At 54.4% G+C, this 14,475-nt stretch overlaps 1 protein-coding gene across 1 annotated transcript; it reads right to left on the reverse strand.

Annotated features, from left to right (window-relative positions):
* Positions 1-285: 285 nt before the first annotated feature.
* GPR61 (G protein-coupled receptor 61) lies at positions 286-12,946 on the reverse strand. Its single transcript, XM_029068472.2, has 3 exons — positions 12,852-12,946; positions 2,261-4,111; positions 286-818 (listed from the first exon to the last, which is right to left on the reverse strand). The coding sequence occupies exon 2, from the start codon at positions 3,771-3,773 to the stop codon at positions 2,394-2,396; it is 1,380 nt and encodes a 459-aa protein (XP_028924305.1). The 5' UTR covers positions 3,774-4,111; positions 12,852-12,946; the 3' UTR covers positions 286-818; positions 2,261-2,393.
* Positions 12,947-14,475: the final 1,529 nt, after the last annotated feature.

The raw sequence follows: 14,475 nt of genomic DNA on the forward strand, positions 1-14,475 counted from the left end.
GCAGGATGACTACTTGAAACACCTCCACCTTCCCCATATCTTTTCCTAACCTAAGGGGTTTGTTTCCCACGTCCCCTCTTTGCAGGTGTCTGTTGGCATTTATCGAGAATCTTTGGGGTGCTTGGCACCCTGCCTAATAACAAAGGTTCAGAACCCCATTCCCCTGCAAAGACCAAGTGCTGGAACAATGCCAAGCACCCTCTAGGTGCCCAGGAAACATGAACTGACCTGAGTAATATGAATATTAATGAACCTGAATAGACGGAGGTGGAGATGGCACCAGCAGAACTTTTCATAATAAATAATTTATTGGCTGCCCAGCCTTCCAGCTCTGGGCTCCCAGTATTCAGTCCATCAGATATAGCTTAGGCCCCCAGCTTCCCCCGGGGCCCAAAGCCTCGAGTCCTGCAGCTCCCCTCTGTCCAACGGCAAAATCGGGGGGTAGCGGGATGGGTGGGAGCCTCTGGCTGTGCTGCCTTTGCTTGCCTGGACCTCTCCTCCCTCCAGGGTTTGCACACTTGGGTTCCGTGTCCCAGTCAGGGCCACCACAGTCCCAGTTGGTCAGCATAGAGGCCAGCTCCTGACCCCTTCCCCCTGCCCAGACTGTCAGGAGAGAGACCCGAGTCTCGGCCAGTGGACGTCGAGGTCGAGAGAAATGGACAGGGTAAGGGAGCCAACTCATACGAGCTGCTGTGGCCACAAAGCCCACCCGCCCCCACCCCCACCCCATGCCCCACCTTGGTCTCTTCTGCCTGATTGTCCAGAGGAGCTGGAAGTGGGACACTCCCAGAAAGAGGGGGAGGTCAGAGCAGCCAGGCCTGTAAGGGAAAGATAATGAGGGTTACTGATCAGCTTCATTACCCGGCCCCCGAGCCCCACTCCTCCTGGCCTACTAGACACAAGACCTAAGCCCCCCTCCTCCCAGCCTACAAGACAGGGACCCCAAGCCCTACCTGCCTCCTAGCCTACAAGTTCAGGTCCCAGGGACTAACTACACTCTATGCCTTCAAAGCCAGGAGAATCAGTCCCCCAGCTCTTTATCCCTGTTGGAAATGTGGGAAAGAAAGGGAGGGAGACAGGGCAGAATGGGGCAGGACACTAGTAGGTAGGTCCTAGAGAGAGCCCAAGGTCTGTTGAACTCTAAATCAGGGGATGGTGAATGGAGAGAGCCCCGAAGGGGCTGGAGAAGGCCAACAAAACTTGGAATGAGGGGAACAGGAACATCAGAGACTCTTGGGAAAGATTTTAGATAGGAGGCAGAGCAAAGCCAAGCCAAAAGGATAAATGGAAACAGTGGCCATCACCAAATGGGGGGCTAGAGGGGACTGAGGTCCTAGGTCACCTCTGGCTGGGAGTCTGGAGAAGTCTGAGGTCACTAGTGGCTGGGCATCTAAAGTGAGGGAGGAAGAGAAGGGAGGAGGGGGAGGGGGAGAGGCAGGGAAAGGGGAAGGGGAGGAAAGGTTAAGAAATATCTAGGAACTTCCCTGGTAGGGAGATCCCATGGGGAAATCTAGGGGAAAAGGGTTGGGGAGTCTGGACTGGAAGATTATGCCATAGATGACAGGGCTGGTCTAGGTACAGGAACAGACTCTACCCCGTTCAGCGTCTCTTCTCTCTTTGAAAGCCTCGGTCATTCTAGCTCCTCCTCATCCCACCTCTCTTCACAACCAGGGTCCCGGCTGAGAATTCTGGGAGTAATGTTTGTGTAGGACTCTGGGGAGTGGCAGTTTTGCACAGCAAAGTCTTCCTGGGCCTGTCCCACCTCCTGCTTCCTGGGTCCCGACCATTACTCCACTCGCTCCCCAGTAGTCCCCATTCCCTGGTCCCTGGCAAGACTTGGGAACGTCTTGGGAGAAGGGACTGGCCTCAGCTGCGCCTCTGGTTGTGGGGGCCAAGTGTGATGTGAGAACAACTCTAAACCCAGACGGTGACAGATGGGTGCAGAGAAAAAACTAATCTCACGTGGAAACTGGATACACAGCCATCTTGGGGATTCCAAGGAGGCCGGGGGAGACAGACTCCTGCTCCCCCAAATCCTAAGTCTCCCAGCAAGTCCGGATTTGTGTCATTCCCTGTTCTGAATCAGTTTTCCTTTCCCTTAGAGGTCAGAGCTGGGAGGGGTGGGCCGGCCGCCCTAGGCCCGTAACCCTGAAGCTGCGGGGAACCCTCCCCAACTTGCCGCTCCTGGGTGTCTTCCCTTCCCCGCGGCCCCTCTCCCACCCGCCCCCATATTTTCTCAGCCCTCTGCCCCTCTCCCAACCTGGGCAGCCCGAGGGGGCCAGGCCAAGCGTAGGGTCTGCAGGGCCAGCCCGAGGCAAGGCCAGCAGGCGGGCCGGCATCGCCTGCCCTCCGCCCCCAGGCCCCATCTCCCTCCCGGCGCCTCAGAGGCCACATCACGGCTCAGGCTGGGGCGAGCAGGCCGGGCGGAGGTAGCCGTCGGACACGGTGAGGTCGCCGGTCAGCTGCCGGTCCAGGAAGTCGGAGGTCTCCTCGGCTATCTGGCCGGGAATCCGGAAGTCGACTGTAGGCGGGTCCGGCTTGGGGCTGGGCGGGGGCCGGGGGGGCCAGGGTTCCGCGGGGCAGCCGGTCCCCTGAAGGAACTGCAGGAAGTTCTCCTCGATGGAGCCCTCGCGGCTGGGCAGCCGGAGCTCCTCGTCTGGGGGCGGCTTGAAGAAGCAGGCGAGCCGCTTGCCGAGCTCGCCCCGGATCTGCCGGTTCAGGCAGCCGTAGAAGAAGGGGTTGGAGGTGAAGCAGAAGTAGCCGATCCAGGTGACCACGCTCTCCGCCTGCCGCGCCAGGAGGGGCTGGCCACTCAGGGCCCAGTACAGGTGGAAGGAGAAGTAGGGCAGCCAGCAGAGCAGGAACTGGCCGCCCACCGCCAAGAGGACCGCGGCCGCCTTGCCCCCGCCCAACGTCCTGTGCGGCGTGGTGCGGGGGGCCCCCGAGCCGGTCACCATGGTGGAGCGGCTGCTGAGCGACTCGGAGCGCCGCCGCCGCCGCCCCCGCCCCCGTCCCCGCCGCGGGGTCTCCATCCAGGTGGGCGGGGGCCCGTGCTGCAGGGCCGCCACGCGGGCCACGCGGAACATGCTGCAGTAGACCACGAGAATGAGGACGAGGGGCAGCAGGAAGTAGAAGAGGGCGAAGACCGCCACGAAGAGCTGGCAGTAGGCCCCGCGGCTCCACTGCAGGGAGCAGCCCGGGGCCCCGCGCGGCTCCAGGGAGGCCCGGCCCAGCACCGGCACGGCCGCCGTGGCCACGGCCTTGACCCACACGCCCGCCAGCACCGACGCCGCCAGCCCCAGCGTCATCCGCACCTCGTAGCGCATGGGGTGCACCACGTAGTAATAGCGCTCCACGTTGATGGCCGACACGGACAGGATGGCCAGGCTGACGAAGCAGACGCTCAGGAAGAGGTAGAGGCGGCAGGCGGCCTCGCCGAACAGGGCCCGGTCGAAGAGGGCCGAGCTGGAGACCATGGCCAGGGGCATGAGGGTCAGGGCGGCCAGCAGGTCCACCAGGCACAGGTGGAAGACGAAGACAAACTTGCGCAGGGCGGGGGTCTTGGCGATGACCGCCATCACGGCCGCGTTGCCCGCCACGGCCGTCAGGTCAAGCAGGAGCATGAAGAAGAGGGCCACGGACTCGGAGGCCACGTCCCGGGGCCCGGCCTCCAGGCTGCCGTTGGCGGGCGGCGGGCCGGGGCCCGGCGGCGGGGGCGGCCTTCCCGCCTGGGAGGTGTTCCCCGCCGCCCCGGAGAAGGGTGGGGTCTCCATGGGGTCGGATGGGAGCGCCCGGCACGCCGCCTCCCGTCATTGGCCCATCCCCCATCCTAAACCTGGGGACCCTGGCGGCCCGGCGGGGAGCAGGCGGCCGAAAGCGTTCGCCCAACGGAGCCCAGGGGCCGGGCCCCACTCCCCGTGCCCCAAGGAGGGCTTTCCCTCCCGAGGCCGCTCCCCCCGCGGCTAGCCTTCCTGCCAAATGGTGCTGCGGGGGCGGAGGCTCCTCCAGCCTCGCTGGGCCCGGGGCGCAGAGCAGGCTACCAGGAGAGACAGCTGGGCAGTCCGAGGGCACATGTGGGCACAGGCGACAAAACCAGGACCAGACTTGGCACCTGCGGGGAACCAAAAGGGATAAGTGACTGTGGGCCTAAGTCTGGCCAATCCCCCTCCGCTACACCCCCTTCTCTTTCTGGCTCCCCCCTCCCCTTTCTCATGTCATCAGCCAATCATCCGATCCTATTTATTGAGCGCTTCCTCCGTGCAGTGTTCCCTTCACTCTCCAGCCCTTCCGGTCCCACGCTCTTCTGCTTCGGTGAACAGTGGCCCCGCGGTTAAGAGTCCATAGGACTTCTGAGACCTGATTCCTGGGCAGCCCCCGGCCAATGGCCGCCAAACCACCTCCAGCAGCATCTCCTGGCTTCGTCCGATCTCCTGACCCTGGCTCCCATCCGGCTTGTGAGGCAATATCACCAATAGTGGATGTGGATAGAGTGTGGATTTTTCCCACAGCGCTTTCACATCAACGAGCCCCTTTAGTCTCCTGACTTCCCTGGGAGGTACGAAGAGGCAGGTGATAGAAATCCCATTTTACAGATGAAGAAACTGATACCCAGAGGCATAAAGAAACTGGTCCTACTCCTGCAGCAGGGTGGTGGGGACTGCTGGTAACCACGTCTCCGGGCACCCAGATCCGTGCTCTTCCCACTAGGTCCCACCATCCCTTTTCCCTAAGGGAGGAAGGCCTACATGAAGCAGCTTGAGAGAAGAAGACAGATACCCATGACTCTTGCTAATCCCACGATTCTCCTTCCTCCTCAGGTAACTGCTGCCTGTCAACTGGCCAGTGGTACGGAAGAAGGAACAAGGAGAGGGAAAGCTGGAGGGAGATTGGCCCCAAACCCTACCGTCTCCCCATAACAGAAAGGAGCCTCTGACATCCAACCCCGCTTCCCCTCCTTTTGGTCAATCCCCTAGGGGAGTGGGATTGGGGAGGGCATCCACCCGTCTCACTTCCCTTCTGCTTCTTCTTTTCTCTCCACTTTTCTTCTTTCTCTTCTTCCTCTTCCTTCCTCCCAGGGCACTTGAGTCATCTGCCAGCCTATACAATCTACCTCGATCTCGTCTATCTCGCCACCGACTCTCTCCCACATCCTGCCTCTAGCCTGGAACGCCCTCCCTCTTCATACGCAACAATCACTCTCCTCACATAGCCTTGTTGAAGGCATATCTCCTCCACGAGGCCTTTCCAGACTAAGTCCTCATTTCCACTTCTTCCTCCCAGGGCACTGGCTGGGCTGCCTGGTCAGTTCCAGTCCCCTCTACTTGGGTGCCCCCTCAACATTGCTTCAAACCCCTCCCAAATTAGGAGGGCGCTGTTCTCGACTGCCACCGGCCCCACTGTTACCCCAGGCCATTTGAGGGCCAGCACATCTCTACCTGGATGTTCCATCAGCAACTCCAACTTAACAAGTCCAAAACTGAACTACTTATCTTTCCACCCAAACCCTGTCCTTCCCCTGACTTCCCCATCACTGTAGACAGCACCGCTATCCTCCCCATCTCACAAGCCCGTAACCTTGGGGTTACCTTCGACTCATCTCTCTCATTCAAACCACATATTCAGTGTCTCCAAATCCTGTCGGTTCAACTTTCATAATGTCACTAAAATCTGCTCCTTTCTCTCCATCCAGACTGGTACCCAGTTCATCCAGGTTCTTATCCCACACTACCTTGATTAAAATATCATTCTCCTTGCTGACCTCCCCTTTTCCTGTCTCCCTCACTCCAGTCCATATTTCACTCTGCTGCCCAGATCATTTTTCTACAGAAACGTTCAGTCCATGTTTCTCCACTCTTCAAGAACCTCCAGCAACTGCCCATCCACCGCCACATCAAACAGAAACTCCTCACCATCAACTTTAAAGCAGTCAATCACCTTGCCCCCTTCTACCTTACCTCACTGCTCTCCTACTACAACTTAGCTCGCACTCTTCGCTCCCCTAATGCCAACCTATACAATCTACCTCGATCTTGTCTATCTCGCCACCAGCTCTCTCCCACATCCTGCCTCTAGCCTGGAACGCCCTCCCTCTTCATACGCAACAATCACTCTCCTCACATAGCCTTGTTGAAGGCATATCTCCTCCACGAGGCCTTTCCAGACTAAGTCCTCATTTCCACTTCTTCCATTCCCTTCTGTGTCACCCTTACACTTCAATTTGCACCCTTTATTTATCCCTCCCACAGCTCCACAGCACTTATGAATGTATCCATAATTCATATATTTATATTAATGTCTGTCCTTCCCTCTGCACTGTAAGCTTGTTGTGGGCAGACATCATGTCAACCAAGATATATCGTACTCTCCCAAGCATTTAGTAGAATGCTCTGCCCAGGGTAAGCGCTCAATAAACACTATTGATTAACGTGGAAAGGGAGCAATTAGGTCCCTCTGGGCAAATCTAGGTTATCTGTGTGTCTGTGTGCCTTTGGGTCTCCTCATGCGCATATCTGTGTGTCTGTGCCTATGGGTCCCTGTGAGTCTGTGGGGGAATCTGCGCATCATGTGTGTGTGTGTGTGTGTGTGTGTGTCTGTGTCTGTGTGTGTCTGTGTGCTTCTGTGAGTCTGTGAGAATCTGAGTGTCTCTATGTGTCTGTGTGTATGCATGTGCGTACACACACTAGGGAGTAAGGAGGCGAGGGTATGATGAAAGCAATGAGCCAGAGTGTGTAAATGCGAGGGGGTGAGTGGAGTTCAGGGGGAGAAAGCAGGCACCTGAGAGCTGATGTAGCAGGGCCGGCCTGAAGTAACCTAGATTGGGGCCAGGCCCTGCTAGGAGGCTCCGCACTGGATTTTCCGTGAGCCTTATTTCCCGTGAGCTCTTCACTTTGAATAATGTTCCAGTGGCTAGCACTGCCTCAACGTTTTTATTCCATCCTTGGGGGCCTGGGACTCTGGGATCTAAATAGAGGAAAATGACATGCAAATCTGGTTATTTTCTCTGGAAATGCCAGCCACAGAGGTGCAGATCACTGGGTCTGGTTCCCATCCTCCCGAGAGAGGGAGCTACCACCTTTCAGAGGGCCACCCCTAAATCCTTGACCCCATTTCTCATCCCCTCACTGTCTCTTTTCAGGGCTAAACTTACCTCTTTCCTTCTTAACCATCTCTGCTCCCCTCAGGCATCTCCATCCCTAATATTTCATCCCAGATTCCCAGCTCTGTCCTTTCTCCCCTCTACCTTGTCTCTGCTAAGCCCCCTCCCCTTTCTCTCCCATCTCCCAACCCTCCTCTCCACCTCTGCCTTCAATCAACCATACTTTCCCAGGCTGCTCTCCTTAAATCTGTCAAAGAAGGAAAATAGAGAACACACACACCAAAAAAAAAATGTGAAAAAGTAAAGTACATATGACACATTCACGTGTTAGGATATTGGTGGCATTAAGGTTATAGGCATTATGTGAATAACATTGACATTTATTGTGCCACTGGGATAAATTAAAAATCCAGGTCCAACACTGTCCCTGTCCCACACAGGGCATGCAGTCTAAGAAGGAGGGTGAATGGGTATTTTATCTCCATTTTACAGATGAGAAACTGAGGACACAGAGTTAAGGGACTTGTCCAGGGTAATATAGCATTCATTCATTCATTCATTCAATCATATTTATTGAGCGCTTACTTTGTGCAGAGCACTGTACTAAGCACTTGGGAAAGTACATTACAGTAATAAAGAGAGACAACCCCTGCCCACAAAGAGCTCACAGTCTAGAGGGGGGAGACGGACATCAATACAAATAACAGACATCAATATAAATAAATAAAATTACAGATAGATACATAAGGGCTGTGGGGCGGGAACGGGGGGGAAGAGCAAAGGGAGCAAGTCAGGGTGATGCAAAAGGGAGTGGGAGATGAGGAAAAGATGAGGAGCAGCATGGCTTGGTGGAAACAGCATGGGGCTTGGGAGTCAGAAGTCGTGGGTTCTAATCCCGGCTCTGCTACTTCTCTGCTTTGTGACCTTGGACAAGTCACTTAACTTCTTTGTGCCTCAGTTACCTCATCTATAAAATGGGATTTAAGACTGTGAGACCCACATGGGACAATCTGATTACCTTGTATCGACCCCAGCATCTAGAACAGTGCTTGGCACACAGTAAGCACTTAACAAATACCATTATTATTATTATTACTATAATTATTATTAAAGGTGGGGCTTAGTCTGGGACGGACTCTTAGAGGAGATGTGCCTCCAGTAAGACTTTGAACGGAGGGAGAGTAACTGTCTGGCGGACTGGAGGAGGGAGGGCATTCCAGGTGAGAGGTAGGACTTGGGCCAGGCGTCGGCGGTGAGGCAGGAGAGTCAGAGGCAGTGAGAAGGTTAGCACCAGAGAAGCGAAGCATGCAGGCTGGGTTGTAGAAGGGGAGAAGTGAGGTGAGGTAGGAGGGGGCAAGGTGATGGAGAGCTTTAAAGCCAATGATGAGGAATTTTTGTTTAATATGGAGGTGGATTGGCAATCACTGGAGATTTCTGAGGAGTGGGGTGACATGTCCTGAACGCTTCTGTAAAAAGATCATCTGGGCAGCAGGGTGAAGTATGACCTGGAGTGGGGAGAGGCAAGAGGTTGGGAGGTCAGAAAGGAGGCTGATGCAGAAAGCTAGGCGGGATAGGATGAGTGACTGTACTAACGTGGTAGCAATTCAGATGGAGAAGAAAGGGTGGATTTTAGCCATGTTGTGAAGGTGAGTCTGACAGGATTTGGTGACAGATTGGATACGTGGGTCGAACGAGAGTGTGGCAAGGATAACACCAAGGTTACGGGCTTGTAAGACAGGAAGGACGATGGTACCGTCTACAGTGACAGGAAAGTCGGGGAGAGGAGAGGGTTTGGATGGGGAGGTAAGAAGCTCTGTTTTGGATATGTTAAGTTTGAGGTGATGGGAGGACATCAGAGTAGAGATGTCTTGAAGGCAGGAGGAGATGCAAGCCTGGAGAGAGGGAGAGAGATGAGGGGAGGAGCTGTAGATTTGAGTATCATCCATACAGCGATGGTAGTTGAAGCCACGGGAGTGAATGAGTTCTCGAAGGGAATGAGTGTAGATGGAGAATAGAAGGGGACCGAGAACTGAAATTTGAGGGACACCCCCCACAGTTAGGGGGTGGGAGGGAAAGGAGGATCCTGCGAAGGAGACTGAGAATGAATGGCCAGATAGATATGAGGACAACCAGGAGAGGACAGAGGCAGTGAAGCCAAGGTTGGATAATGTATCCAGGAGAAGGGGGTGGTCCACAGTGTCAAAGGCAGCCATAAAGTTATGTTATAAAGTTTATAAAGTTATCAAATTACAAAACTATAAAGTCAGTAGCAGGTAGGTGGCAGAGACAGAACTGGAACCCAAGTTTCCCGACTCCCAAGCCTGAGCTCTTTTTACTAGGTTATACTTCCTCCCCCAAGTAAGTGAGCACTATATAATACAATCATAATAACGAATGGCATTTTAATTGCTCACTTTGTGTCCAGTACCGTAGCATTGGGATAGATACAATACAACCACCCCACCTGGGGCTCACAAGATTGCATGGTAGGCAAGAAGCTGAGCTGGGATTAGAACCCAGGTCCTCTGATTCTTAGGTCCAAGCTCTTTCATTTAGGCCACGCTGAGTCTCAGCTATAAGTATGGGCGTTTTAAAATAGGTGTCAGCTATATAAAAGAGCTGCCAGCTTCCAGACCTGAACCTGGCTGTGTGTCCTGGAGGAAATGCAAGAACCTACGTAATGCCAGATTGGGTTGGACCCACTCTGCCCAATTTGGATCTCTGACAGTGGCATCCGAGGACTTTTGGAGGAATGTGTGATGGGCACGAGAAGCCATGAGGTCTAGTGGAGAACAAGGCAAATCACTTAACTTCTCCGGCCCTCATTTACCTCATTGTCGATCAGTCGACCAATCAGTAGAATTTATTGAGCGCTTCTTGTATGCTGAGCACTGTACAAACGCATTTGGAAGGGTACGATGCAATCAATTAATCTGTTATATTTATTGAGCTCTTTTGTGTGCCACGCACTGTACTAAGTGCTTGGTAAACATAGATGAACCCTGCTCACAAGCAGTTTACAGACCAGAGAGGGAGACAGACACTAAAATCAATTAGGTAAAGGAGCGTGGCTTAGCGGAAAGAGCACGGGCTTGGGTGTCAGAGCTCGTGGGTTCTAATCGCAGCTCCGCCACTTATCAGTTATGTAACTTTGGGCAAGTCATTTCACTTCTCTGTGCCTCAGTTACCTCATCTGTAAAATGGGGACAAAGACCGTGAGTCCCACGTGGGACAACCTAATTACCTTGTATCTACCCCAGTGCTTAGAACGGTGCTTGGCACATAGTAAGCGCTTAACAAATACCAGCATTAGTATTATTATTATTAATTACAGATGTATATAATAATGATGGTATTTTTAACACTTACTATAATAATAATAATGATTATTATCCCAAGCTCGTCCTCTTGCCACTAGGCCATGCTGTTTCTCCAATGTGTGTCAGGCACTGTACTAAGCACTGGGATAGATACAAGATAACCAGGTTGGACAGTCCCTGTCCCTCATCAGAGAAGCAGCATCACCTAGCTGAAAGAGCATGGGCCTGGGATTCAGAGGACCTGGGTTCTAATCCCGGCTCCACCACCTGTCTGCTGTGTGATCGTGGGAAAGTCACTTAACTTCTTCCTGCCTCAGTTTCCTCATCTGTAAAATGGGGATTAAATTCTACTGCCTCCTACTCAGACTGTTAACCCATTGTAGACAGGGACTGTGTCCAACCTGATTATCTTGTGTTTACCCCAGAGCTTAGTAAAATGCTTGACACACAGTAAGAACTTAAATATCACCATTACTATTACTGGTCTCACAGTCTAAGCAGGAAGAAGAACATGTAATAATAATTTGTTAAGCACTTACTATGTGCCAAGCACTGTTCTGAGCCCTGGGGTAGGTACATGGTAATCAGGTTGTCCCAAGTGGGGCTCACAGTCTTAATCCCCATTTTACAGATGAGGGAACTGGGGCCCAGAGAAGCAAAGTGACTTACCCAAGGTCAGACAGCGTACAAGTGGGGGAGCCGGGATTAGAACCCATGACCTCTGACTCCCAAGACCGTGTTCTTGCCACTAGACCATGCTGCTACTGAATCCCCATTTTTCAGAAGAGGAAACTGAGGCACAGATAAACTAAGTGACTTACCCAAGATCATTCAGCAGGCAGGCGATGGAGCTAGGATTTGAACCCAGGTCCTCTGACTCCAGGCCCAGGCTCTTTCCATTAAGTCTCACTGCCACAGATCTGTACATAAGTGCTGAGGGGTTGGGGTGAATATCAAAATATTTTAGAGGAGCAGAGTCAAGTGCTTAGGCGACCCAGAAGGGCAGCCTAAGAGAGGGAAATAAGGACTTTGCTGGGGAAAGACCTCTTGGAGGAGATGTGATTTTAGTATCTGTTCTCCCTTCTACTTTGTCTGGGAGCTCCAAGTGGGACAGGAACTGTCTGACCTGCTTCTCTGGTACTGACCAGTGCTTAGCAGAGTGTTTGACACACAGTAAGGACTTAGCAAATACCACAACCAGACTTCTCTCCTCTAGATTAAACACCTCCTCACCTCCTTGAACTTTCCCTCTTTTTTGTGGCTCTCCTCTGACCTCCTAACTTGTGTACACCCTCTCCACACTCCTCTGGGCCCAGCCCTGGAATCAGAACCCCGCAATTCCGAGCAGGACGACTGCCTGAATCTTGTGTCCCTGCCGGTGAATGCAGGTCCAGCCGGCCAATCAGTCAATGGTATTTATTGAATGTTTGCTATGTGCAGAGCACTGTACTAAGCTCTTGGGAGAGTACGATCTAAAAGAATTGGAAGATACGCTCTCTGTCCATAATAAACTTACAGTCTAGAGGAGAAGGGAGTGAAGGGGCCCAGAGAGGGGAATTCTAGGGAGTCTCCCCACCTCTGGCTCCACCCAAAGCCCACTCCCCCAAATCGGCTTCTCTCAACCCCACCCCACGGGCTCATCAGCTCCTGGAGGGAGTGAGCTACTTCCCCAGACTGGGAGGAACAGGACCTCTCTCCAATCTCAGGTCGGGAAAAGTAGTGTCCAAAGCTCTCACCCTGAGAATTCAAGGATGACCAGCATCCTGAGGTGATAGAGCTTAGAGCACCAGACTGGGCCTTTCTGGGTTACACGGGTACCTGATCCCAGCGTCCGGAAAACCCCGTGTCACCCAGCCCCTCGTGGGGAAGCCCTGGCCCCTAGAGAGAAAAGAGCCCCAGCTCCAGCATCGATCTCTGCCAGCAGGACCCGGGATCAACCCCAATGCTGGCATCCGGACTAGCGTGACCCCAAGCTAGGAGCTGCCGATGCCCAGATATGGGCGGTCCGGCCTCGCGGGGCCCAAGGGGGCCCAGCCCGAGGAGAGCGAGCTGCCCTGCCCCAGGACTGGCATCTTTCAAGGCCTGGCACGCAGAAGCGCCCAGCCCGATGGTGCCATTTGGACAATTCTTGGGTCCCGGGATATGTGGCGGCCGGACCCCACGGTACAGAGGTGGAGAACCCCGGGCCACGGAGCTGTGTACCCAGGCTCCAACCAGAAGTGGGTTTGTAGCCACACTAGGAGACCCCAGACTCAGAATACACAGGTGCCCACCCGCTGGATAGAAGCTGCCCACCCCAGGATGGAGAAACGCCCATCCTCGGGCCCAGAGACACCTCCCCCTCAGCTCCTGCAACAACCAACCCCAGACCCCAGAGGTGCCCAGCCTCAGGCCCGAGCCAGATTCCCATTCCTGGCCCAGCCAGGGACTCCTACCTCAAGCAGTTTTCCAGTTCTCTGGTTTCCCCCGTGGGCCAGCCCGGCTCAGCTGATGCTCCTCTCCCCGTTGCTGATGCACAGAACCACTGCAGTGAGGGGGGAGAGCAACCGGCAGCTGAGGGAGCCGCCACAGCTTCTGGGTCCTAATGGCCTCCTGCTTCCCACCCAAGCCCAAGCGGAGGCTCGGGGCCTGGCTCGCTGCCCGGACCACAAACCCCAAGCGGGGGCACGGCTCCACCGGGATCTGAGCCCCTACCCCTTCCCCCAGGGTCCCAGATTGGAAAGCCTCAGTGTGGAAGGAGAACCGGTCACTCGATCGACGGTACTTACTGCATGCTTACTGTGTGCGGAGCACTGAGCTAAGTGCTTAGGAGAGTACCGGTCCCTGACAGCTGGGTATCCTGGGTTGGGCCACTCTATATCACCCCAGAGGTGGGCATAGCTGTAGGAGGAAGATAGAGTCTCCCGTTCCAACCGGGGATGGTGGGCCCGCCGACCCCGGGTCTAGCGGAAGGAAAGGCACCTAATTCCCTAGCAGCCTCCCCGGAAAGGTGGGCTGGTGGCTGCGGTGACCGGCATGGAGTCGGCTGCCCTGCCCTGCCCGGCTGGGCCGGGACTGGTCGATCAATTATATTTACCGAGCACTTACTGTGTGCAGAACACGTACTAAGCACTCAGGGGGATGGAGAATGTGATTCCGGTTGCTCGCTGCCAGGCCCTGAGCCAATCAGTCAGCAATCTGAGCGGAGTGGCACGTTTGCAAAACCCTGTGCGAGGCACTGTGGAGAGTAATAGGGGAAGAAGACACAATCCCTGTCCTCAAGTCAAATGGACCGGGCTTGGAGGGTGGGGAGGAGAGAAGGGAGATGGAGGGCTCCGAGGAAGCTGACCGCTTCCCACCCCTATCGGGCTGAGGTCACTTTCTGGAAGGGTTCCTCTGGGCTAATGAAGCAGAGCAATCCTGACTGGATTGCCCTCCATCAGGCACTGCCCTGCCCGTACCCACCACGGCCTTGGTCCATACAACCATCTGCAGCATGCTCACAAGCAGCATGGGTCAGTGGAAAGAGCCCGGGCTTGGGAGTCAGAGGTCATGGGTTCTAATCCCCGCTCGGCCGCTTGTCAGCTGTGTGATTTTGGGCCAGTCACTTCACTTCTCTGGGCCTCAGTTACCTCATCTGTAAAATGGGGATGAACCCTGTGAGCCCCACGTGGGACAACCTGATCACCTTATATCCCCCCAGCGCTTAGAACAGTGCTTTGCACATAATAAGCGCTTAACAAATATCATCATCATCAACCATCCTTCTGAGCCAGACTGCCAACTCAGTATGAGCCACCTCACCAAATCCAGTGGCAAGAGGCCCAAACCCTGCCCTCCCCCGTCTTTTCCGTCTCTACACTGTCATCAGTCAATCAATCGATCGATGGCATTTACTGAATGCTTACTGGATTAATTGATTGACTGCAGAGCGCTGTACTAAGCACCTGGGAGAGTACGATACAATGGAATTGGTAGATACATCTTCTGTCCTCCAGAAATTTACAGTCTAGAGGAGGAGCTTACAGTCTAGAGGAAGTTTCTTGAGGGCAGGGATCCGGTCTACTAAGTCTGTTGTCA

The sequence above is a fragment of the Ornithorhynchus anatinus genome, chromosome 7 (genome assembly GCF_004115215.2).
Source record: "Ornithorhynchus anatinus isolate Pmale09 chromosome 7, mOrnAna1.pri.v4, whole genome shotgun sequence".
Lineage (NCBI taxonomy): Eukaryota > Metazoa > Chordata > Mammalia > Monotremata > Ornithorhynchidae > Ornithorhynchus > Ornithorhynchus anatinus.